This window comes from Pleurodeles waltl, chromosome 1_1 (genome assembly GCF_031143425.1).
Source record: "Pleurodeles waltl isolate 20211129_DDA chromosome 1_1, aPleWal1.hap1.20221129, whole genome shotgun sequence".
In the NCBI taxonomy this organism is placed as follows: domain Eukaryota; kingdom Metazoa; phylum Chordata; class Amphibia; order Caudata; family Salamandridae; genus Pleurodeles; species Pleurodeles waltl.
Window position 1 is genome coordinate 601,073,578 of NC_090436.1, and position 25,146 is coordinate 601,098,723.

A 25,146-nucleotide genomic window follows, 5' to 3' on the forward strand; every position below is an offset into this window, starting at 1 on the left:
TCATATGCAGTGCAGACATTATTTACAGAGGTGGCGAGAGGGAAATGCGCATTGGTAGAACCGAGGCAGGCGCGCCTCGCCTTCGCGGCGTCCTGAAACATGGCTGGGCTCCTGGGCGCGGTGTCCCAGGAAGCTGGATGAGAGATTCGGAGACTGTTGACTACCACCAGCGACTGACCCATTTCTGTGCTGTGCCTTGGGCTCATTCCTGCACAGCAGTGACTCCTGTGCATTACGGATGATAACACTCTGTGACTGACCTTGAGACAGTACTTTGCCACCCTCCCTTGCTCCGGATGGATGTCTATCACGATGGGGAAGTCTAAACCACTAAAATCATCATCAGCGGGGTCAGATGAGGCTCTTCAAGCTAGTAACTTACCGTACTCCACATTGGAGACCCTCTGCCGTCTTGAAACTACATTGCAATCCTACTCTGTGCAATTTGACAAAGTACTACAAACTATCCTAGATACCAAAACCTCTCTTGAGTCTCGGAAGGACGCAATTTCTATAAAAGTGTATCTACTTCATGCAGATCATCGTAAATTGGTGGACCGTGTGGAGGAGGCGGAATCCACCCTTGCCACGATGTGACCAACGGTGCAGGATGTCCACTCCCGGCTGCAGCGAATAGAAGATGACATGGTTGCATTACAGCAAAGAGCTGAGGATGTGGCAGGGTACTCCAGGTGCAATAACATACGCTTATTAGGTTTCCCAGAACATGCAGCGGGTCCCAGCATAGAACTTTTCCTCAAAACCTAGCTCACAAAAATGGTTTTGGAGGGCAAACCACCGAAATTCTTTTCTATTGAAAGAGCGCACCGTATACTGGGTCATCCTCCGATGCCTGATGCCCCACCGTGACCAATAATCACACGGCTACTTAATTACAGAGATCAAGGCTTGATCCTGCAGCGATTCCGAACCAAGGGACCCTGGCAATATGACAATGCTTTGATTACAGCATACCCGGACTTCACTATGGCGGTGCAACGGCAACAAAATTCTTACAGTGAAACAACGCTTAAGAAAGGCACATTTTAAATATGTCCCTCTGTTCCCAGTTAAGCTTCGAGTAATAGACGGCAAAGTAAGCCATGTCTTCCACTCACCGGAGGACATCTGGACCGGGCTCCACATCAAAAATATAGCGAGCACATCATCAGAGACTCCGGAAACCGGAAACTGGCTGACACCCACATCCAAGACTATAAAGAAGATGTCAGCCAGGGCCAAACCAACTAGAGACCAGGCGGCTGAGGAGCGAGCGCGGGATGTCTCGGAGGTCTCTCTATGCAACACGAATCCTTATGAGGCCCTGAGAACTGGGCAGGTGACGGAGTCTGGCTCTGACACAAGTGACTCTGTCGCCTAGCACTCCAACCCACGAGGGGCCACGGTTCACTCAGAGATCTGCGGACGACCTGTGAGACTGTATTTCCATGATACGGTATCCACGTAAGGAGACCCCAAATCGGATCAGCCTCACAGCAACCAATTATATGTACAGCCAAGGACCCAGCAACTGTCTCTTGTTCTTTTGCACGGGCCCGCACTGGGCACCTTTGGTCCTTTTCTTGACCGACCTCCAGAGAACTGTTCTGTAAGGACCTGTTTGCTGTAAGGCATTGATTCAATACTTGCTGTTTTTCTTTATCAAGGGGGGCATATTTTTGTTAAGCACTCAGGCCTGGGGAATGGGAGTTGTTTGTGATATTTGTATTATTGCGGTTTATATGACTGTCTGGTTCACGCGATGTTGGCATGCGAGGAATGGAAGAACCACCTAGAGAGGGGTCAATAATACTGATATGTTTTTGCATAATGATCCGTGTTTCACCTGACTGCAATGTATAATGTTCTCACGTGGACTGTTAGGGGTATAGCAACGCTACAGCGCAGACATAAAATAAATGCGTATCTCTGACGCCATCATATCCACTTTGCTTGTAATTGGCCAAAGTTTGTAAGCGGTGGGGTGGCCAAACCTATGTAACAGGCTATTCATCCTATGCCCGTAGTGTTTAAATCTGGGTTTCACCTGAGGTTCCATTTGTGACCAATAGGGTAGTGTCAGACCCTGAAGGTAGATGTATAATGGTGGAGGATACCTAGACTGCTGTCCAATATATTTAGTCTCCTTATATGCTCCCAACATTGCCCAGCCTGTCTTCCTGGACACCTTAACTTCCGCCAGGTTAGCAACCCCGCAAGTCCTGGGGCTATGGGGTGGAGACTTTAATTGTATACATAATACAGAGTGGGATCAATTGTTGTCCCCCATGCCCAGCACAGCAGGACTCTCAATGACTAAACATTTCCAACAATGGACTGAGAGCCTAGACCCGCATGATGTTTGGAGACTAGGGCAACCTGACGAAAGGGAATACTCCTAAGCTCCAGGCCACCAGCTACACACACGTCTTGACTAATTACTCTGTAACTCTGAGAGCTGGCCATTGATACATAGTTCTGAATAACTAGGCAGAACTTTATCGGATCATAACCCACTTAAAGTCACGTTTCAGTGTGGAAGGCCATGACCAGTAATCCCTTCCTGGCACCTGTGAGTCGAGACTCTACATGACACGGTATAATGCACCACATTAGCATCAGCCATTTATGCTCACTTTCAGGGAAACTCGGGAACGGGGAAACGTAGAGGAGTGGAATGGAATGGGAGGCCCTAAAAGTAGTTATCTGGGGACACTGTATCGCTACAACATGAGGGGCTCGCTCCACACTTATACACGATGTACTGGAAACAGAGAAACTTTTGCGTTTGTTAGAGATGGAGGCGGTCACCACACAGAGTTCATATCCGAAACTGGTGGGCCAGCGCAACCACTACTGGGAGGCACTCAATAGACTAGATGATCTAGATTACAAATCCTATGTGGCCAATCAACACGCAGACGGTGACAAGTCAGGGTGTATATTAGCATGGCTGCTGAAAACAGAGACGGCTAGACCCATGACAGGAGCCATACGTGACCACATGGGGACTATCCAGAACACTCAGACAGACATTAATGATGTATTCACTAAATACTACGAACAGTTATACACTGCCTCAGAGGCTTCCCACTCCTTCGGCATTACCTGCTTGGCTGCGCGGGGTCAAAGGATACTGGCAGATTCCATTAGCAGAAACCTCAAAAAGAAAAACAGCTTTTGCCATCCCTTCAGGGCTGTATCACTTTAGAGTCCTTTCTTTTGGCCTCCATGGGGCTCCCACAACATTTCAAAGATTAATGGATAGCATCCTACAGCCTCACCAGCAATATGCTGCTGCTTATCTTGATGATGCAATTATTTTCAGTCCCTCTTGGGATTCACATATGAAACATTTGGGTAATGTGTTAATGGCTCTAAGAAAAGAAGGTGTCACAGCTAATCCTGACAAAAATGTACATTAGCTGCACCCTCTATCCAATATCTGGGATATCAGACTGACGGGACGAGAATGCACCACCAGATTGATAAAGTCAAAGGTCTCAAAGACATTAAGAAACCCACAACTAAGAGAGAAGGCAGATCATTTTTATGACTGGTAGGGTATTATCGAAGATTTATTTCCCAATTCCCTGATTTTTGGAACTGGCTAGTCCCCTGAATGCCCTAATGAAATTCCAGCCTGCAAAAAGCGTGGACTGTAGCTCAACAGACTGGTTTTGAAGTCTTAAATTATTGCCTGTGTCAAGGCCTGTGTTCTGTTCTGTCCCAAATTTGATAACATTTGTTTTACAGACTGAAGCTTCAGGACACAGGCTAGGTGCTGTCTTATCTCAACCTGACGAGGATGGGGCTCTCCACCTGGTGGTGTATATTTGCTGCATTCTCCTTCCTTGGGAACTCCATTACGCTACTTGTTGAAAAGGAGTGCTTGGCTATAAAATGGGTGCTTGAGGCTTTGCAGTATTTTCTACTTAGATGCACCTTCCTCTTACTGACTGACCATGTCCCTTTGGTTTGGTTTGCTCAGCATAAATATTCTAAGCCTAGGATTCTCCGTTGGTCTGTAGCTCTTCAGCCATTTTCTTTTCAGGTCTATAATAGAGCTAAACGTCTTCAGTTTAATGTTGATTTTTTTGCCTTGCCACTCTGGTTCCTTTATGGCCCGTTTGGCCATCCTTTGGAAGGAGATGTTGTAAGGTGGGGGCTGGAGGAATCCGAGACATATTCCAATATGGGCGCAGGAAAGAGCTGTATGCGGCCGACAGGCAGCATACTAGTGGCTCGCTCATGGGTGCTGAACGAGAAGCAATTGTGACAGGAGTATTTTTTAATGAGTGATGAGGAACATGCACGTGAGGAGACTCTGGAGGAAGGTGACACAGTTGTGGGAAACTGGAGGGACGGCAACAAAGACAGCACTGCCTGAGAGGAATCCCTAGTGTGACCAGGAGCATCAGAAGGCAGCGAGCCGGAAGAAAGGGTGCAGAGTTCGGAGGATGCCCAGAGACAGAAAAGCAACCTGAGAGAGAAGGGCTTGACAAACAACTGTCATGGCCTCTGTCCAGAGTTGTGGCACAAGGCAAGTGATTATACACGTACACTGCACCTGGTGGGAGAGTGGTGACGGGGAAAATCACTTCTATATATGAAGGAGGGAGTTTTCCACATTGTGACACAAGTTAAGAGAGTACCTCAGGGAATATCAGGGTGAGGGTGAAGGGAATTATATTTTCTCCCCTGTTTGAGTAGGTCTGATATCTCAGGGTGTTCATTTTTAATTTCCAGAGGGCTCCAAAGAGTAGAGGCCTTTTGGGAACAGGCACCAACAAGAAGAGATCCATGCCGGCAACCCGGACCTAATAAAGCTTGGCAGAACATTAACAGGGGACTGGTTAACTAAAACTCTAATTTTCTCTGTGAGAAAAATATTAAATAAAATATTTTACACTTTACTGTATGTCAAGTTGAGTCGTGACCTAACTCTTGAGTTACAAGTCATTAAGCCTCTTTAATGTGCCTGCAAATTACTGAACAAACGTAGCCATTTGCATCCTGGCTTTGGTTAAAAAAGTTTGGTTAAAACAAATATACATGAAAAAATGTGGTGGCATAAACCATATGCTGTTTAATAGAGGGTCAGTGAGTCATGGCCCCTCCCCATACGCCATAATGACAATAAATAGCAAATCACACACTGTGCATTTGCACTTATATTCCTCCCCCACACAAACACACACACATATATATATATATATATATATATATATATATATATATATATATATAAAAAAAATATTTTTGACTTGCTATATCTTAGGTGCCGTTTGACAGACCTTCACAAAATTTTCCCCAAAAAGTGTGCCAGTAATTCTTGCTGCGCATGCAAAGTTTAGGGGTGCTACGTCAAGTGCGGGTGGTTAAAACGGGGAGGGGGGTCAAAAAAATGAGCTTCCCAAGTTAATTTCCATAGGAGTTTTGAACCAGACTACAGCCCGAACCGCTGAAATGAATTACATCACATTTGGAAGAAAAATAGATTTTCTTCTGTAAATTGTGCTTTTTGTTATTTGGTGTAAATCTGTTCAGTAGTTGTTGAGAAATTTAAGGAAATCCAAATTTTTATATCTAGGGCCACGGTTCCTCCCCGATAACTTTGCGAAGAATAACAAGCTTGTCTAGGGAAATGCAGAGTCCTGATTGGCTGCCAACGCTTCAACCAGGAAGTTTTGGTAGCCATCTTGGGACTTGGCTTTAGCAGAGTCCCACAAAAAAGTTAGAAAAGGGGATAGGGTAGGCGCCTTGCCAAAGTCTTGTTCTTGGGGTCCTGTAGGTTTCTCGTCGAGCAAAAAAGCATTTTTGAAAGAAAAAAATTAAACAGCAAATCCACAAAATTTGCATCAAAAATGAAAAAATAAAGAACAAGCACTGTCTCCTGTACTTGTTTTTAATTTAGCCCCTGGTTGGGCCAGGTCCCGGGGGGATTCCTCCTTTATCAAATTAAAGATGGGGGCACATGTGACCTCCATGGTCAATTTATAACCAGGGACCACCGCCCCATGGGGCTTTTGTTAATTATGTTCAGGGGCCTCATAGACACCCGCCCAGGCCCCAGGGGCCACCACATCCGTGGAGCCGCAATGTAAGAAATACATGGGGAGGGGGCACATGGATCCCTCTGGCCCCAGGGACCAACACCTCCCTGGGGCCGACTCTATTTTTAAAAAAATTAGGGAAGGGGGACGCGCAGCCTAAGTCTAGGGCCATATATGGCCCCGGGTACCACCCGTCCCCGGGGCCAGCCCGTGAAAACAGCAGGAGGGGGGCTGTGCAGCCCCCCCTACTTGAGCCATTTATGGCCCTGTGGACCTCCACCCCTCTGGGCCGACTCTTGCTATGTCTCTGGGTGCCCAACCCTGGGTCATAGCTGTTTGCTCTTTGCCTGGTGGTAGCTGACAGGTGCCACCAAGCAAAGGGGAACACTCCGCTTCCAATAGGGAGAGCTGTCAAAGCGCTCTCACCCACTGGAAGCGGAGGATTAATCTCTTTCCCAGTCCGCACAGATACGGGCTGGGAAAGAGATGAAACAATTGCTCTTGCACACAGGGAGCTGCATGCTTAGCAGCTCCCTGTGTGCCATAGCAATGCCAGCTCCCGAAGGAGAAAGAGAGCCGGCTGTGACTGCAGGGGGCCTTGAGGCGCCCCTTGGTCTCCATCGTGCACACTGGGTGCCCAGGGCACCCAGGTGACATACCCCCCCCCTCGCTAAAATATATAAATGTTTAAAGGGTGGGCCCCAGGGGGATGGGGTCCCCCAGGGCTGAAATCGGCCCGGGGAGGGGGAGCTGCATGGCCTCCCTCCCCTAGTTAATGAAGGCTATGCCCCTGGGGATGGGGTCCACAGGCAGGGCGGAGATCGGCCCGGGGATGGTGGCCAAGATCAACCTGGGGGGGGGGGGTGATTTGGGAGGGGGCGTAATGTGAGGTGATTTCTTCCTCATTAAATAGTGGCCAGGCCCCAGGACCGTTCTCACCCTGAAGCTCATTTCACAGAAATTAAACCTTACCAAAAAGCACTTACACATAAGCACATACCCATAGCAGGAACATACACAGGAAGCACATAAACATAGCAAGTGCCCCATCTGAAGTTCCACTTCTGTAAAGGACAAATTATTCTAATTCCTGGGTTGGCGGAGGCAAAGCAATTGTTTTTTCTCAGCAATTCCATATTGACAAACAATATGAAATCCTTTGTGGTGGTGAATGCATTGTTGATCTATTGGAGTGCAATTTGTATGTGACTGTGACAAGTGGATTCTTTCTTGTCCTCTCCTGGTGAGAGCAGAGTCCCTGGTTCGCCATTTAAATTGCTATGAGTATGCAAATGTGCAAATCACCTGGAAGCTCCGCTTACTTGGAACGCCCTGTCCACCTTAGTAGTATGCAAAGGTCTTCCTTCTTTTGCCAAGATGATGGACAGCTTACCAAAGGGCTCCCTAGTGCATTTCCCACAGATTTTGGTGGCACATTCTTAAATTAGAGGAATATGAAGACTTACTGAGACACTTATGCACTCACTCACACTCCCTGTCAAAAGTTAGTGGTTACAGCTAGGAAATAAAATTGAAAAAAAAAATTAGAAATTCACTTAAAAAAAAAAAAAAGGTTACAGGGACGTTTTGGTTAGGAAACAATATTAAAAAATACTTTGAAATTCATAGCAACATCCAAAGGTTACAGGAACGTTATAGTTAAAAAACAGAATAAAAAAAATCTTAGAAATTCATTGAAAATACAAAATGTTACAGGGACGTTATAGTTAGGTTCGCATTTCACTTGTACAAACCACTGAAATTCAGCAGTTATAATTACCTGAGCTAACTACAACTTACATCCCCGCAATGCATTGCTTATGACCTCACCAATTACATCATTCATTAAATGGTCAGTTATATCACTGATGACATCTTCCACAAAAGGCACTTGCACACCCACTCACACCCCTATACAACCTCTCATGCACCCACTTACGCACTCACACAACCATTCACATACCCAATCACAGACCCATACAAGTATTCACACACCCTCTCACTCATCCAAAGAGCCACTTACACATCCACTCACTCATACAGGCACTCACACAACCACTCTCTCACCCATATAGCTACTCATACAACCAGTAACATACCCATACAGCCACTCAGTGCCACACCCTCACCCACACATCCACTCACACACCCACACACTCCCCCTTACAGCTTCTCAACCCTGTTACTCACCATTACAAGCACTCACACATCCACACAGCACTTATATAACCATTCACACATCCGATCACTCACCCATATATCCATTCACACAGACACTTACTCTACAATGCAGCCACTCACACAACAGCTCACTTAAAAAAAACAACCTCGCAAACAGCCACCCACTCTCCGATACAGCCACTTACACAGCCAGTCATTCACTCATACAGCCGCTCACCCGCTACTTGTATACCTGTGTATATACCCAAACAGGCACTCAGACACTCACTCATACATGGATATATACAGCCACACAGCCACTCACATAATATATGCTAGAAATAGTATCACTCAGTAGTACAGAAAGTATACTATTTTAACTTTTGCAGTATCTTGGTACATATGCTTAACACTCATACTTTTAGAAAACACTCAAACTCCCTGGATGATGTCACTGGGTAGTTATAGTTAGGACCACATTTCCATTCCACAGGAAATTGATTTTTTCGTTTGATAATAAATGTGGCACGGTTTGACTAATCCTCACAAAAAACTTTCCAAAAAAAGTCTCATCCACCTCGCTGCTTACTGGAAAGTTTTTGGGTGATCTGTCAAGTGGGGGCTGAGAAAACAGGAGGTCCCAAACATATTTTCCGCATACAATTTTATATAGGAAAATTAGGCACAGCTTCTGACAAAAACGCTGAATAGAATTACACCACATTTGGCAGACAGCTAGATACTGGTCCAGAAAATGTGCTTTTTGTAATTTTGTGTAAATCTGTTGAGTAGTTTTAGAGAAATCAGAGTTCAAAATTGATATATATTGCACACTGCAGAGGATCTGAAGAGCCAACAAATCTAAACAAACAATCTGACTGGCTAGTATCACATCAAGAAAGATGTGGTGGTGGTTATTTTTGGACTCAGTCCTCAGTCCTGACAAAAAGTAAAAGAAACAAATTGGGGGGGGGGGGGAGCAAGCATAAGGATACTTTGCTCCCCATGGCCCTGACCCCTGCCGCCCCTAGGGCCAAAACGGGACCACAGATCTGTGGAAGATAAGTGGTCCCTTAAAAAAAATAAAAAAAAAACAAACAGGCTCCTGAACTTTTGAAAAATACCCCCCAACAGACTGTGCACCGGAGGGTTGTTGCAATACAACCTAAAGGGAGGGGTTGGGCGGTCCCACCTCTCCAAGCCTTCTTGAGGCCCTGTAGAACCCATCTGTCATCTCCTGGGCAGGGAACACAACTTTGCTCCTGCCGGGGCGGGAGCACAGAAGAGAAAAAAATAAAATAAATAAATAATAAAAACAAATATCAGCTCCCCCACTTCCAACCTGCACCCACTATGGGTCCTGACTGGGAAGCCAGCTGAGGGCACAGGGGTATTGCGACTCCCATCCCCCCAAACCTTTCCCACCCCCCAACAATTTAGGTACCCCAGTGCCCTGGGCCGGGTGGCCACTGGGGCACCCACTATAAAAAAACACCCAGCTTCTACTGGCACCCACAAAATGTCGGCAGGGGCTGCGAGACTACCCCGTGGCACCCAATATCTTGCAATCTTATAGGTGCCAGGGTTGGGCACCAGAGCACCCCAAAAATATAAAAAAGAATAAAAAGAATACTAAATGAGTGACAGAAGCTTATTCACTGCTTCACACAAGAAGCACCACATAATGAGCCTTGTGGTGCCCCTTGAAGGGGCAGGGGCAGCACCACACATTTGTATTTTAATTTTGTAAAGGGTTGCTGGGAGTGCAGTAGCCCCTCAGGGACATTAAAAAAAAACAAAACAAAAAAAAAAACACTCACACATTAAGTCTTCTGAGTCACTAAATCTATGACCCCAGGGGAGCTTGCCATATTAAGCACTCCAAGCTCGAACTGTATGCTTTTCAGCTGGAGGGCAGAGACCGCTTGTGACTGGTTTTGTGGCTGCACTTTGGGGCTTGAAAAATGTTTAAAAAACATGTTTATTTTTTTTAATAAATAATGCTTTACGGAAAATATTTTTTAACAATCACCATTATTAAACATTCCAGTGTTTGAATTTATGAAATATGTTTTGATTGCAGTTACTGGTGACATTCTGACAAAGTCAATAGGTCTGTTTTATATCTGTTGATGGGCTGACCGCTTGACGAAAACAACAGCTCGGTCTTACTCAAAATTACACCCTTTATATTCTTACATAACATAGTCACCCGTGCATAGCAGTGGCTGTGTGTTGCAGGGGAGTGGGTGCCCTTGGGGGTTGGGCGCATGGTCTAGGCACAGCCCGTGTGCAGTAGGCTGTGGCCACCACCAGGGGGTTGGGCGCAGGACCTGGCCCACTTTACGCAGTGATGAACATCTTGCTTTATGTTAAAAAAAATAAAAATCACTGGAAAGAAACAAAAGTTAAAGGGACATTATAGTTAGGTGAAAATATCTGTTAAAACATGGAATTTTAAATGAATCAATAAAATGAAATTCACCAGCTATAGATACCTTAAGAAACTATAACAAGTACCCTAAAGGAATTACAATTCACACCCTCCTCATGCACTGCTACATATCTCAAACATTACATCACTGATGACATGCGCTATGATATCACTGATAACATCACTGCAACACACATACACACACACTCTGTTGGAGGCGGCATGTTCTGGTTGCCTGTGGCGGGCCCCAGCCAGAAAGAACCTACCTCTCCCAGCAGGGGTGGGTGATTACACTCACTGTGTAACCTGCACTCACCCTTGTGTAGCTTGGCACTGATCAGTCAGGGTATTACAGAGGCAATGTGTAAACCATTGGCACAGCATTCTCACACAATTAATACCCTGAACGTCACACAAGAGACATCACACGTGTGGTAGGTAAACAAAGTCTGTATTCAACACACACATTAATTAACACAACATAAACATTAAGACTTCTGGGCATAAATCACACTTGGTAACATTACTAGCAGTACTAAGCCCAATCATGTTAAAATGACATCAGTAGCATGCACACTTGGGTGAAATCCTACTTACCCCCACCCCCCCAGTACCCTAATGCGGTGATGTACATTGTCAGAACTAGGACTACTCTGGCAATTAATATAATACTACACCACACAGTTACAGGATGCACCCCAGATCACAACAATATCAGGAATATGTACAGACAGATAGTGACAACTTTTTCAGCAGCAGCATGGGCCAAGGCTGCACGGGTAGAACCAATGTCAAACGTAGTATCCAGTTGGCAAGAAATTAATGTGTAAAGCAGCTCCGCCGGTTGATGTAATCACTAACAGTCAAACTTCATGCAAGCACACCTACACGGACATGTTCACTCAGCACAGCCATACAGTGCTACGGATATCAGAGAGGTCTGTAGTAAGCACACTTACCCCCACACACATGCACAAGGCACTGTAATGTGGTGCAACTGATATCCGGCAGGTCAGTGGGTAGCCCAATGCAGAACCCAGGGCCCAAACCCTCCTCCACCCTCCGTCTCACCTGGCTACCCAACATCCATGGGTTAGAAAGAGATCACTTCCCCACCACCCCAGTGAGATTAGACCGCTGTTAGTTGAGGTCCCAGTGAAGAAGGTGGGGTAGTAGGTAGCAGATCTGATTAGGAGGCAGTTAACAAACAAAAGGAAATTCACCCACCGGATGCAGAGCGGAAGCAGCTGAGGGCAATTGTTTGTTCAATTAAAGGATTCTGTTACGTGCCTTCCGGCACCAGCCCAGTTCTGCAATCACCGGGGGTTGGGGAAGGCAGGGGGATGCAGGGGAAGAAGGGTCATGCAGTCTCTTGACCTACTTCCAATCACTCTCAGACGCATTCCTTCAGCCCACTCAGTTACTCTCACCACTCAAGCCCAGTCCGGGCAATATCCTGTCAGGGGTCGGATGAGGAAAGGGGCAGGCAGGGGGATGCAGGGGAAGAAAGGGTCATGCAGTCCCTGACCTGCTTCGAATCACTCTGAGGCATTCCTTCAGCCCACTTAGTTACTCTCACCACTCAAGCCCGGTCCGGGCAATATGTAGTTTGCCGCAAGAGGGCCCAAGAAGAACATTCAATGTAGGGGGAATATAGCAGGGATACCTCTTGGAAGGTAGAGGCGCCCGTCAGGTACACTTTGATCATTGTTGCACCCAGGTAATCTGGGCACAACATCTGGTGTGCCATGATCCGAATTGCAACAGACAATTTCAGCTTACCACACACAATATTGAGTTGCAAATTCCGTGCCTCCATGGAAATGAGGCACAGTGCCTGCTGGGCATTGATACAGGTCACACTAGACAGTTCTGTTTACTTATGATGAAGAGCTACCAAGTCCCTGCAAGTGCATCTATACCCTGCTGCAGTATGGCACCAGGAGTTATAATGTACTGTGCCTTTAATGTTGGGGGTGGTTCAAAGGTTCTCTCTTTGAACCACAGATGTCTCCTCTACATTTCAATCTTGTCTGCCATGGGGCCATGGAATGCAGATCTTACTCTTTAGATGAGCGTGATATGGCTCCCAGAGGCCAAGTGTCAAAACCTCTCCCTCCAATCTAGCCAACCAGGCCCTCAAATGGCAGTGGTCTGTTGTTCCATTGCAGGTCCGTTGTTTATAGCGGTCACTGGGGAATGCATAGATGTGCTCTCCCAACCTCAGGTGTGGACTGGAGCCCAGGCATAAAGGCACACAACAAACTTTAGAACAGAGCAATGCCCACCATTCAGAAGAGGGAAATGAAGGGGGTTTAACATGGAGCTTCCAGTTATAGAAAACATCATGAGGGTGCTCCACTGCAATCAACTATTGCAGTTGGGAGTTATTTCAATCATTCACCCTTGTTAGTCTATAGGGAGAACAACCCTTACAGCTAGTGAAAACACACGTGGGGATTCTACACTACATTGGTGCAAGTGCGCATACACTGGCCTGCAATGGCGGCTGGACACATGTTAAAACACTATTGTGCAAGCGGGCACCCACTGGCAGGCTGGACATATGTTTAGACACCATTGTGCAAGCGGGCACACACTGGCCTGCAATGACAGGCTCAGCACAGGTTAAAACACCATTGTGCAAGCACGCCAACACCAGCCTGCAATAGCAGACTTGCACATGTTCAACAACACCCTTGGCGCAAGCACATACACTGGTTAGCGTCACTTCATAACATCTGTGGGAAGGACGCACACACTTTCACACTTTACTTACAGTAGACTAGGGAGAATAAACAGATAGGTAAAGGTGGAAGGGAAGGAGACAAAAACAGGGATGGGATGGGATGGGGAGAAGAAACAAGGATGGAAGGCTGGGCAAGCAGCAAAGGGGAGGAGGTTGGAGGATGGGCAAACAAGACAATGTAGCACAAGGACACTAATCAAATAAATAAGTACTTGGTTGTGCGCTAAAAAGATTAAACAAAGTGACATGAGCAATATGGTGGCCAATTAGGAGGTAGCCAAGAAGAGTGAAAATGAAGCTACCAAGTAGTAAGTAATGGGCGGGCTCTAAGCCCTTTACTGCATACAATACCCCTCACAGCAACAGCGCTGGTTTGCTGCCAGGCAAGACCTAAATAGGCCTACAGTCAGGAAACACTTAAAGACGTTTAATATTTCATAGAATGATAGCAAAGCAAGCAAACAATTGTAGTTTAGACTTGCTAATCTGAGTTTGGGTTATATAGTATCTGGCACAAAATTATGACTCTGCCAAGGTTAATGAGTTTAGCAACACAAAAAGATAAACTAATCGAAAAATAATCTGAAGACCATTGAAATACAATATTTAACAACGGGCTCTGACACTACTAACCATGTGCTTACTACGAATGCTAATTCCCTACTAATGGCAATGCAATCAGCGGCTGGGACCAATCAATTCCACCTCTCCGTTAGATCAATACATTCTTCAGCAGTAAGAGACAATGCTATGGCACCTTAAGAAATCCCAGTCATAGAATTAATGCTTTTGTGCTCCTGTACCCCAGAAAGAAAGACAACAAAGAATCCCGACTAGAAAATTATGGTACAAAACCAATGAATTTAACTTCCATGGAAAGAGTATTTTTCCTGTCTACACTTGGTCCCTCAAATGAAACAAAAATAAAGTAGAAGACGCCATAAAGTTAAGAATTTTTTAATGTTCAACAGGAAATACAAGTGTGCGTTTTCCATTTAGAAAACACGTACCTTTTTATTAAGATGACAGGATTGTAAGAAGTTGGTACACAATTTGGCACGAATCCCTAAGGAACACTTTATTAGCAAAAAAAAGTAAATGCGGTGAGAAATGTGTACTTTCTTCCGAGTTTGCCTCGTTGGCGGACTAGTGTGCCAAAGAGGTACTATCTACAGAAAAATGAAAAGGCTCAAAGTGGCATATAAGCAACTAGCATTACACATGACAGAGCAGGTTAGAATCATGGACTGCTTATGTGAAGTGCACTTAATATTTTATCTTAAAAGAAGCCGTATGGGTGTACTGGAAGTACTAAACAAGAGTTCCCGTACTGAAACCATAACTGCAGTCATCAAACACCTCATTCAGAATTCACAGCAGTAGTGGAAACTGGCTGCTGTGTAAAGAAACTCAAGAATTACTCTAGAGTGCGTCAACGGGTTATACACAGTGGATATCTAGCACAGGACCCTGAAGCTGTCCTTCGCTTTACCACACTATCGCTTGTCCGAAGCATTGGATTTCACACTGAAATAAAAACCTTGTCAAAAAGTAGGAATGGTACTTTCACAAAGTACCGTGACAAATCTGCTAGCCCAAAAAGTAAACCAGAAGATTTCATTAGGAAATGAGTATACAGCAAGTTAATTTGGACAGTCAGATAAAATTTTGCAAAATATGATATGGGGGGCACAAAAGGCGCTTACCAGTTTGTTTTCCTGCATATAAATTCTCTGCAACTTGTGACAGCCTTTGGCTATCACAACCATTCCGTCATCAGAGATCTTGTAACACTGTCCAAAATGAATGTCCCTCAGCTCTCTGCATTTAGAACCCAACTGTTGGAAGAAAATATTTATTAAATAATGTCACCTCCAGGAGAAGCAGTATGCATTAATCAATACAAAGCAATCAGCAACGTGAAAATGATTGTGATCCGACCCACCTATACACAGAGCAAGCTAACATGTCTCAGGGCACTTCAACAAACATGCTAGCATAGGAGACTGAATATGTAGGAACTGCCTTGTGATAAAGGACTGTCCTAGTCTATCTGGGAGGCTAGGGTCATATGATTAATATGAAATTAATTTAATTAACGTCATTATCATAACAACTTTATTTGAATATCAAACAGTCATAAAGGTACAGAATAATAAAAACAACTGATTACAAAAACAATTTAAAAGAGCAAAACATTTCAAGAAAATACAGTTGATTTGAAAAATGCTCCCACCCTAAAACAAAACTTTGCATCGTTCAGCATTTGGTATTCTGCATTTAGAAAATGTATATTTCCACAAAAGAGGCAACAAAAACTGTATGGCACAATGTTAAACCCGACAGCCTTAGGGTTGTCACCCTCAACGTTTTGCCTGCCTCCCTCCCTCCACTTTTTGACACTGTTTTAGCTGGTTTTAGGACTCTGCGCACTTTACCACTGTTAACCAGTGCTAAAGTGCATATGCTCTCTCTATTAAAACATGGTGACATTGGATCATACCCAACTGGCTTATTTAATTTACTCATAAGTCCCTAGTAAAGTGCACTATATGTGCTCAGGGCCTGTAGATTAAATACTACTAGTGGACCTGCAGCCCTGATCATGCCACCCACATAAGAAGCCCCTTAATCATGTCTCAGGCCTGCCATTGCAAGGCCTGTGTGTGCAGTTTCACTGCCAATTCGACTTGCCATTTAAAAATACTTGCCAAGCCTAAAACCCCGCTTTTTCTACATATAAGTCACCCCTAAGGTAAGCATCATAGGGCAGGGTGCTGTGTAGATAAAAGATAGGACATGTACCTGTGTAGTTTATGTCTCCTGGTAGTGTAAAACTCCTACATTCGTTTTACACTGCTGTGAGGCCTACTCCTTTCATAGGCTAACAGTAGGGCTACCCTCATATACTGTTTGAGTGGTAGATTCTGATCTGAAAGGAGTAACAAGGTCATATTTAGTATGACCAGAATGGTAATACAAAATCCTGCTGACTGGTGATGTTGGATTTAATATTACTATTTTTGAAACTCCACTTTTAGAAAGTGAGCATTTCCCTGCACTTAAATCCTTCCGTGCCTTACAATCCACGTCGGGCTGGGTTTGTTGACAGCTCCCTTGTGCATTTCACTCAGACAACCCCAAACACAGGATGCTCATTCACACCTGCACACATCTGCATACTGAATGGGTATTCCTGGGCTGGGAGGCTGGAGGGCCTGACACTTACATGTCATAGGACAATGGCCTGCCCTCAGACAGTGGACTTCCAAACCCCCTACTGGGACTCTGGTAGACAGAAGTGCACAAGGTCCCCTTTCAGTTCCATCCTAAGCCACTCTTTGATGTCTCCCTCACTTCAAAGGGCACATTTGGGTATTTAAACAGGGCCTCTGACAATACCAAGGCAGACACATCCTGGGAAAGAAACTCTGAACCAGAACCTGCAACCTACCAAGAGAAGCTGCATGGCTGCCCAAATGACTCACCTGACTGTCTTTCTGCAAAGGACTGATGCCTTGCTGTTGCCCTGCTGCCCTCTGGCTCTGCTGAGAAGTGCTCTCCAACGGCTTGGATTGAGCTTGCCTCCTGTTCCTTGAAGTCTCATGACCAAAAAGACTTAATCTCTGCAAAGAACTCCTTGTGTGCGAAAATTCGACGCACAGCCCGCCAGAAACAACACACAGCCTGCATCACAGTGAGAAAATCATCGCATGCTGAACCGTAACGACGCAGCGTGGCTCCCTGAGTGGAGATAGACGTAGCGCATGGCCCAAAGGATCGACGCATAGCAGAGCCAGAACGACACAGCCCGACTTCCTGCCAGAAGAATCGACGCAGCGCCTGCCGTGCAACAGACATTTCCCTGCATCGCCCACCGGATCAACGCAGCTCCTGTGACTTCTTCCTGCACGCCCAGGATTTCTCTGCATCGTCCCCGGGGAGTCCAAATAACCTGCAACCCGAAGAGGATCCAAGTCTGCGTGCCAGAAATTGATGCAAGGCCTTGGCCGCGTGAAAAATATCAACACATCATCTGTGTGTGCCCGGAGAAACTGGCGCACACCTCCCCGTTTTCCACTCATCTCCTCCTCTGCGGCTCCTTGTGGATAATTTAGACGCAAACCAGGTACTTTGTGCTTGCAGGAGACCCTTGTTGATTTTAAGAACTTAAGACTATTTTTATCATTTCCTTAAAGTGATATTTCTACAAGCACTTATCAAATCTTGATCGTTTTGACTTGCATTTAATCAGATAAATATGATATGTTTTTCTGAACCTGTGTGGGTTTTTTTTTGTGGCGTTTTACTGTGTTAATGCATGATTTATTGTACAAATACTTTACACATTGCCTTCTAAGTTAAGCCTGACTTCTCAGTGCCAAGCTACCAGAGGGTGGGCACAGGATAATTTGGATTGTGTGTGATTTACCCTGACTAGAGAGAGGGTCCTTGCTTGGACAGGGGTAACTTGATTGCCAACCAAAGACCCTATTTCTAACACATAACCTACATTTAAACCACAGAAAAAGTAAAGTGCAATCAGAGACACATATACACAAGCTACTATACTTTTCTCGGGAAAAGGAGAAAAGATGGCAGACTATGCCAGCTCTAAACCTATATACTAGCGCTCTCATCCAATTCTAGGCAGGAAGGCCAGATAAGCTTCAATATTTGCACTGGTTAGGGTCGCAAAGTGCTCTGTCCGTGGTGATATCTCTCTTTGGGCTTTTAACCACACCCATGAGTTTGGTTGGTTTGTGGGCTTGCCTTTTACAATTCTCTTCATTTCATTAGTGGAAGGCATGCATACATCATGCCTTTTCCGGTGTTTAGCCCTCAAGCGCACAGGCCAACTACTTAAAACATACGGGGCTCCATGTTTTCCGTATGGTTTCTGGACTACTTTTTCTCTTTATTTCACAGGCAGCGAGATCTTGCTGGGCAGTAGTCGAGCACTTTGCATGACGTAGACCTTGTTACACGCCTAATTGCACTTTTTCTAGTTACATGGCTAATTGCACTTTTTCTAGTTACATGGCTAATTGCACTTTTGCAGATACGTTTCACTGCGAGCTAACTTCTGTTTCCTTTTGTGTGTCTCTCTCACGCTTCATGGTGGCCGTGGGCTTGCTTATGTGAAACTGTTTTACTTTTCAGTTTATGAGGCAAGAAAAGTCTGGTTAGGAGTTTAAAACACAAATAGCTCTAACTCGAGCAAACGCGAGACCTGTTGCATTGCAAATTCTTGTTTTTAAAATTGCATAAAGCCAGAGTGTAGGTTTGTTAAGATCCTCTTCTTCCCTCATTTGCTACCTTCTTTCAAAAAGAAACGCTTAATATGATGTTTGTACTATTTTCAAATGGATGGCGGATTTTTGAGAAGCAAAATCTATGACAGTCCTTCAAGGCTTTGCTTAAAATAATCAAGCCAAGGCTGTATTATCCAGTAATCACAAGACAAGCAATCTTGTATGAGCAGGTGATTAAGAAATGCGTGTAAGTTGAGGTATATAGACAGTCACATGAATATTGGCCCTAGCTTAATCTGGTCCTCCGTATATAGGAGACCTAACTCCTCGTGAGATATAAAATACGAGGTGGAGGACGGGACAGAAAGGGGAGGTCTGCAGAACAGCTTTTCCTCGACCTGCAGAGCACTTCGAATGGCATAGCCCCACTGTCCTGCCCTATATGTCATCAGGGGCGCACATTGGGTTTTATAAGTCTCCAGGAATGGTATAATGAGCTTCCTAGCCAAAGACTGACACAGACTGAAAAGAGTACCTATTGCTTGGCTGAACCTTGGGTGAAAGGGGTAAATATTAGTTGTGCAGGTCTCAGAGGGTCGAAGGTCACACCACGATAGAGGAATTAGTCAGCCTTTCCAATCTATTAATACATAAAGTATGAGTACAGAGATGTTTCATTCTTCATACCACTGTGCATGATTTAGTAAATCTGGTTGCCAAATCTAGTTTAGATCTGAACTGTATGAAAGACTTTACCAAGTCGCCCAGAACCACAGGGGGATGGGCCAGTAGCACAGCATCATCTGCATGCAAAAGTACAGGAACGCATACTGCGTTGCACCTGGGGACATCAGGGATGGCAATAGACTGGTTTGAACTTAGTTCATCAATATATCAAACAAATAAAATAGGTGCAAGAGTGCACCCCTGATGTAATTGGAACGTGTTGGACTATATCCCACCCTGGCAGAGAGATTTACATGGAGGACAGAAAGAAAATGTACCAGGGTGGCATCCAATATCAAGTCCAACCGAAGTTGCCATAATGTTGGCCGGTCAACATGATCAAAGATGCTAGAGAGATCCATAAATGCTAGGTACAGTGGGCAGAACTTGACAATGGTATATTTACCAATTAGCAGAGATAAATTCAAGCACTGCTCCACTGCTCCAGCCCCTCACCAAAGTCATAATGGCATGGGTTCAGGATGCTATTATCCAGAGCCCACTCCCTCATCCTGTTAAAAAGTACCTTCCATAAAATTTTGATAGTAGAACCTTTAAGAGATATGCACCTGAAACATTTAGTATCAGTTTGGTTCCCCTTCTTGAATAGTGGTACTATAAAATAGATCGCCCAAGAGGGTGGGTACATATGTATTAGACAATTTATTGAAAACACCTGTCAGAAGGGCGGTCCTTCGATCTATACGGGAATTTATGAAGTCCATGGGTACCCAATCTGGGCTAGGGGCTTTACCTGCCAGACTCTGGCACATGGCTGCAGTTATTTCCAATAAATGAAAAGTAAGCTTAAGGCTTTCATAATAAATACTACCGGAATAAAAGACTTTAGGCTTGGTTGGAGGGGGTGATGTATGCCAGTGAAATGAGTGACCCAGCGATCCTCGTCAATATGAATGCTAATTGCAGAGAATGTGCAATCACTCCCCCATAAATTAATTTTTGCTGACTTTAGCCCCCCTCGTGAGGGCCGGTTGAGGCCCGGGGGCCCCCAGTGTTTGCATGCCCCAAGAGGGGCCTGTCATTAATCCAGAGGGGGTACGTGCTGCCCCCTCAACCACAGAACTATCAGGAGGCCCCTGCTTGGCACAGAGAAGCGCCAGGGGCACCATTTATCGTTCTCCTGGCACTGGAGGTACTTCATCATGGAAACCATGTACTGCTGAAAGACAATATATATAACATAAGTTCTTGTTAGAGACTTTATTGATTTATATGTTGCCTACCTGTTCTATGATGTTTTCATATGTGTATGCAAATGTTCCTTTTATGGGCATAACATGCTAATATGTTTTTTGACTTGACATACGTTTTATAATGTTCCTCATATGACCGTTTATGATATTTCTACGACAAGTGCTTTGGTGTAATAACGTGTTTCCTGGCTACTGCTTATGTTGCAGAATACTAAGTAACCTGTGTGTTATATGGGACTACTGCTAGTTTTGCAGAGTAACTACTGTGTAATGTTCTGACAACTGCTAAGGTAGCAGGATATTACTGATATGTGATGTTTGGTCTAATAATTGCGTTGTGTACACTACAGTATATTTTCATATAACTTAGTGTTGTGTTTCCTTTGTGGTGGGGATAGTGTGTTAAGGGTGTTGTGCAAATGCTTCACACATTGCCTCCGGGTTAGGCCTGACTGCTCGTGCCAAGCTACCAAGGGGGTGAGCAGGGGTTATCTTGGACGTGTAACTCCCTTGCCCAGACTGGAGTGGGTGGGTTCTGCCTGGCTTAGGTGCATACCCTAGCCAACCAAAAACCCAATTTCTGACAGAGAGGATGGTCCAGTTAATTTTACCAGTGTTCTGGAGGTGGAATCATGTTTACATGTAAATGAGATCTCACCCCCTTGTATAACCATTTTATTAAGTGTCTCCCTGTGCCCATCTTGGGGACCGCCTGCACAAGTGCATGTACCTTCGATTCAGCTCCCTGTGGGGACCAATGGTGATGTACAAACCGCAGTATGGAGGCAATGTAAGGAATAAAGCACCAGGTAGGCCATGGGATTGGATAAAGTCACGGTGCGGGACTAGCTCTCCATCAGTGAAGAGATCGCTCACCAAAGAAATACCAGCAGCTTCCCAGGGAGCCAGCTTAACCAGGAAAGGAATCCCTGTAGGAGAGGGCAGGCTGCATAATGGAACGTTCGGAGCGTAGCTGGGCATAGACCCTCTAATACAGAGTGCAAAATATAAGCAGCTAAGGGCATTACAGAGAAACAAGGGCGAAGCAGATGGGGGACGTTTACTTCTCGGTAGAAGCAAAGATTGTAATTTCCTGGATTGCAATTCAGGAAGTGTGCAATTTATTTCCTGTAAATTTAGACCTGTCAGCCAGAATGAAAGCCACTGCAATCGGGTGGCAAGGCATTATGACCGGACATCCGGGATCCCAAGTCCTTCGTCATTCATTGACATTTCTAACTTACAAAGCCCTATGCGGCGGCGAAGGCCTGGGCCTACCAGAAGAGATGAGAAAACTTTCTGTGGAATTACCCCTGGAAGGTTGGCAAAGTAATATAATAGTTTAGGGAGCATCATTATTTTGGCAAGCGCTAACCTGCCCATTACCAATAACGTTAGTGTGGTCCAGAACTTAACCAGGGCTCTGAGCACAGAAATGGCATTTAGTAGGCTGCCCTTGAGGAGATCTGTGTGTTCGGTAAACCTGGATCCCTAAATAGCTAAAAGTATGATGCGCCACTGGAATTCCGTAGTCTCCAAAGGGGATATTATCTCTGATTGCTGGCCCTTCAAAGGGAAAGGAATAGGACTTAGCATGGGTTACACACAGGCCAGACAGACTACCAAAGAGCTGGAAAATATCAGATATGGGGTTCAGGTGTCTTTCGCTATTGCAGATATATACAAGCATATAATCAGAGTATAAAGAGATTGAGTGTGAATGAGGACAGTATAATATGCACCTGGTTCCTGTTTCTTGGTGGAGCCTCTGCGCTAGAGGTTCCATTCCTAACATGAATAATAATGGCGATAGAGGGCATCCTTGGCACGTGCCTCAGCAGACAGTGTATAGCTCCAAGATATGAGTATCTGTTTGGCCAAGGCCGTTGGTTTACTGCACAGTACCTTAACCCATGTTATGAAGGCTGTAGGAAAACCAAACTTCCACAGCACTGTGAACAAATATTCCTAGTCCAGGGAATCAAATGCTTGCTGTAGGTCAAGCAATAGGAAAATGTCTTGTGCCAACTTGGACTGTCCCTTTTAAGGCTGCAACAGGTTAATGTGCATACATCTGGTTCCTGTATTATTAAAACCAGGCATACCATGCTTCACCGCTATGTTTTGAAGGGTGTGTACTGCAAACTTAATTTGTTACTTCAAGTTTATGCCTTTCTCATTCATCTCAGAAAACCTCTGCCCTTTGGCAGGTGGCAAGTGGATGCCAGCACAGGAGAAGGCGGTCACCGGCCAGTCTTTTAAGTCTTCTTGCGTTTGTTTTGAAGAGTCTGCATGGCAAAGTAACAGCTCTGAATGGAGATTAGACAGACATTAGCCCTTCAAATGAGGCAGCCCTGTGAAAAAGGGATAGGTTTGGCTCAGCACTGCCTGAGGACCCAAGACATGAGCAAGCTGAAGAAGCAACAGCTGGACCCTGAAAGTTGATGAGATGCTGTGGGAGAAAAAGAAGTAGCCCACAGAGGGCAGATACAGAGACATCTACACTGGTGGAGTGCTTTGAAACCTGCCCCCAAGCACCGATAGGTCCTGCATGAGCAGACAATAAGATAACCTGCTTTGTGTGTATCTTCTGTCTCGGTGGACCCACTGGGTGCAAGACATGAGCATAATGGAAACAGCAAGCAGAGACTTTTTGATTTAGGGGACTGGCAAGCCCAGGCCCACAGGAAAAGCTTGAAGCGGGGTACCGAAGGAAGGCGAGTTAGTTGGATATCTTGGGGAAAAGCAGAGGCATATGAGAGCCATATCAAAGGGTCCTGCAGGTGAGGGACAGAAAAGGGGTGCCCCAAAACGACAACATGCTTGAGGTTGGGGGCACTCTCTGCTGCAGGGCAGGGGAATGCAGTGAATGTGCTCAGTGAGGAAGAGATGAGCCACTGAGTCACCAGAAAATAAGTGACACAGCTTGCTATTGAGGCTATGGCTGCTGCCTCTTCACAAGTTACCAGGCTAAGAGATGCGGCGCTCACTGGGTAGGCAGTTGGGGGGGGGGGGGGGGATGAGGCTATGAGATGGTCATGTTGATGCCCAGGAGTGGCTGGGTCTCCCCTGTGATAAGAAGATGGAGAGGTGACCCGATGGATGATTATTCCGTTAGAGAGAGTCCTTTTAATTGTTTAGTTCTTCTGTTGAGTTGTGAGAGTTTATGGAGAGATTAGGGTTTCAACCCACTGGCTTGGGGTTCTGGAAGACAACACATAGGCTACACAAATGACAACAACATTGACAGAAAATGTATCTGACAATGTACCTAGGGGCACTGAATGCTTTCTCCTAGATATATGCTAACCCTGAAATGTGTTGGGCTTAAGCACTTCCTCTAAGAGGATGAATACGGATATTTATTTATAACATTGTCATTGGGAAGTGACACAGGTTAGAACATATGTCAAAGACAAGTGGTTAGCACTAGAGCTTAAGGATGATTCTCACTGAGTGGTTGTAGTGAATCTCTATGCTCGGAGCACAAGACAAGAGACATTCCTCATGTAAACAGCAAAGTCAGTATAGAAAATGAGTGTACAGAGACATAGTTACATGGGGAGACTACCTTAGTGATGGACAGGGATTTTGAGGGAGAGCAACAATGCAATACCCTTCTATGACTGACTATATATTTCTCACATGTCCACAGCATGTTGGCCAGGTTGGACCAATTAAAAGCCACTTTATTCAGGAAAATGTAGCCTCCTTGGAAATAGGGTGCACAGCTCTTTCAGACTGTGCCCTGAAGGAAAAAATGCCAATAGGCTGGATTACTACATAGTCCCCATATTAGAAAAGAGCTAGCAGAGAACATTAGACTTTCTTTGGAGGAGAATGACAACAGGGAAGTGAACGTGGCCGTCAGGGACTCCCTCAAAGCAGTCATTAGGGGGCATCTAATAGCTACCTCGGTCGAGCTTAACAGATAGATGAGAGAAGCAACCCTAGAGGCTCAACTGAGGGAGTTATAGGGGACACAAAAGAGGACAGGAGCCAGGAAGATATGACTAACGCTCAGAATCAATAAATAAATCAATCAATCATAGCATTTGAAAGGCACAGCATTATCACCCCTAAGGGTATCTGGGAGCTGAGGGTGCAGTGTCTCTGTCGTAAAACCACGTCTTGAGCCTCCTTCTGAAGTCTGCCCGGGAGGGACCTGTTCAGAGGTGGAGAGGCAGGCTGTTCCAGCACTTGGCTGCTGTATAGGAGAAGGAGCGGCCTCCACTGAGGCTGTGATGAATTGGGGAGGGGGGGGGAGCAGGAGGGTGTAGAAGTTTAGTGAGGTGAAGCGTAGATATCTTGCTGGGATATAGAAGCTCAGGCAATGGTTGATGTAGGACGGCCCTAGGTTGTGGAGAGCCTTGCACGTGAATGTGAGGATTTTGACTTGGCATCTCTTCTTGATAGGGAGCCAGTGGAGGTTCCTGAGGTGTGGGGGATGCTTGAACGTTTGGGGAAGTTGAGGATGAGTCTGGCTGCAGTGTTCTTTAGAGTCTGGAGTCTTTTAAGTAGCTTGGAGGACACTCCATCATAGAAGCATAGA

The 25,146-nt window shown here is 45.3% G+C and overlaps 1 protein-coding gene across 1 annotated transcript in view; it reads right to left on the minus strand.

Annotated features, from left to right (window-relative positions):
* FBXL17 (F-box and leucine rich repeat protein 17) overlaps positions 1-25,146 on the minus strand; it is a 1,470,176-nt gene that overhangs the window by 1,366,272 nt on the left and 78,758 nt on the right. Inside the window, exon 4 of the mRNA XM_069226350.1 lies at positions 15,106-15,237. Coding sequence (XP_069082451.1) covers positions 15,106-15,237 — 132 coding nt within the window. The remainder of the gene's footprint in view (positions 1-15,105; positions 15,238-25,146) is intronic.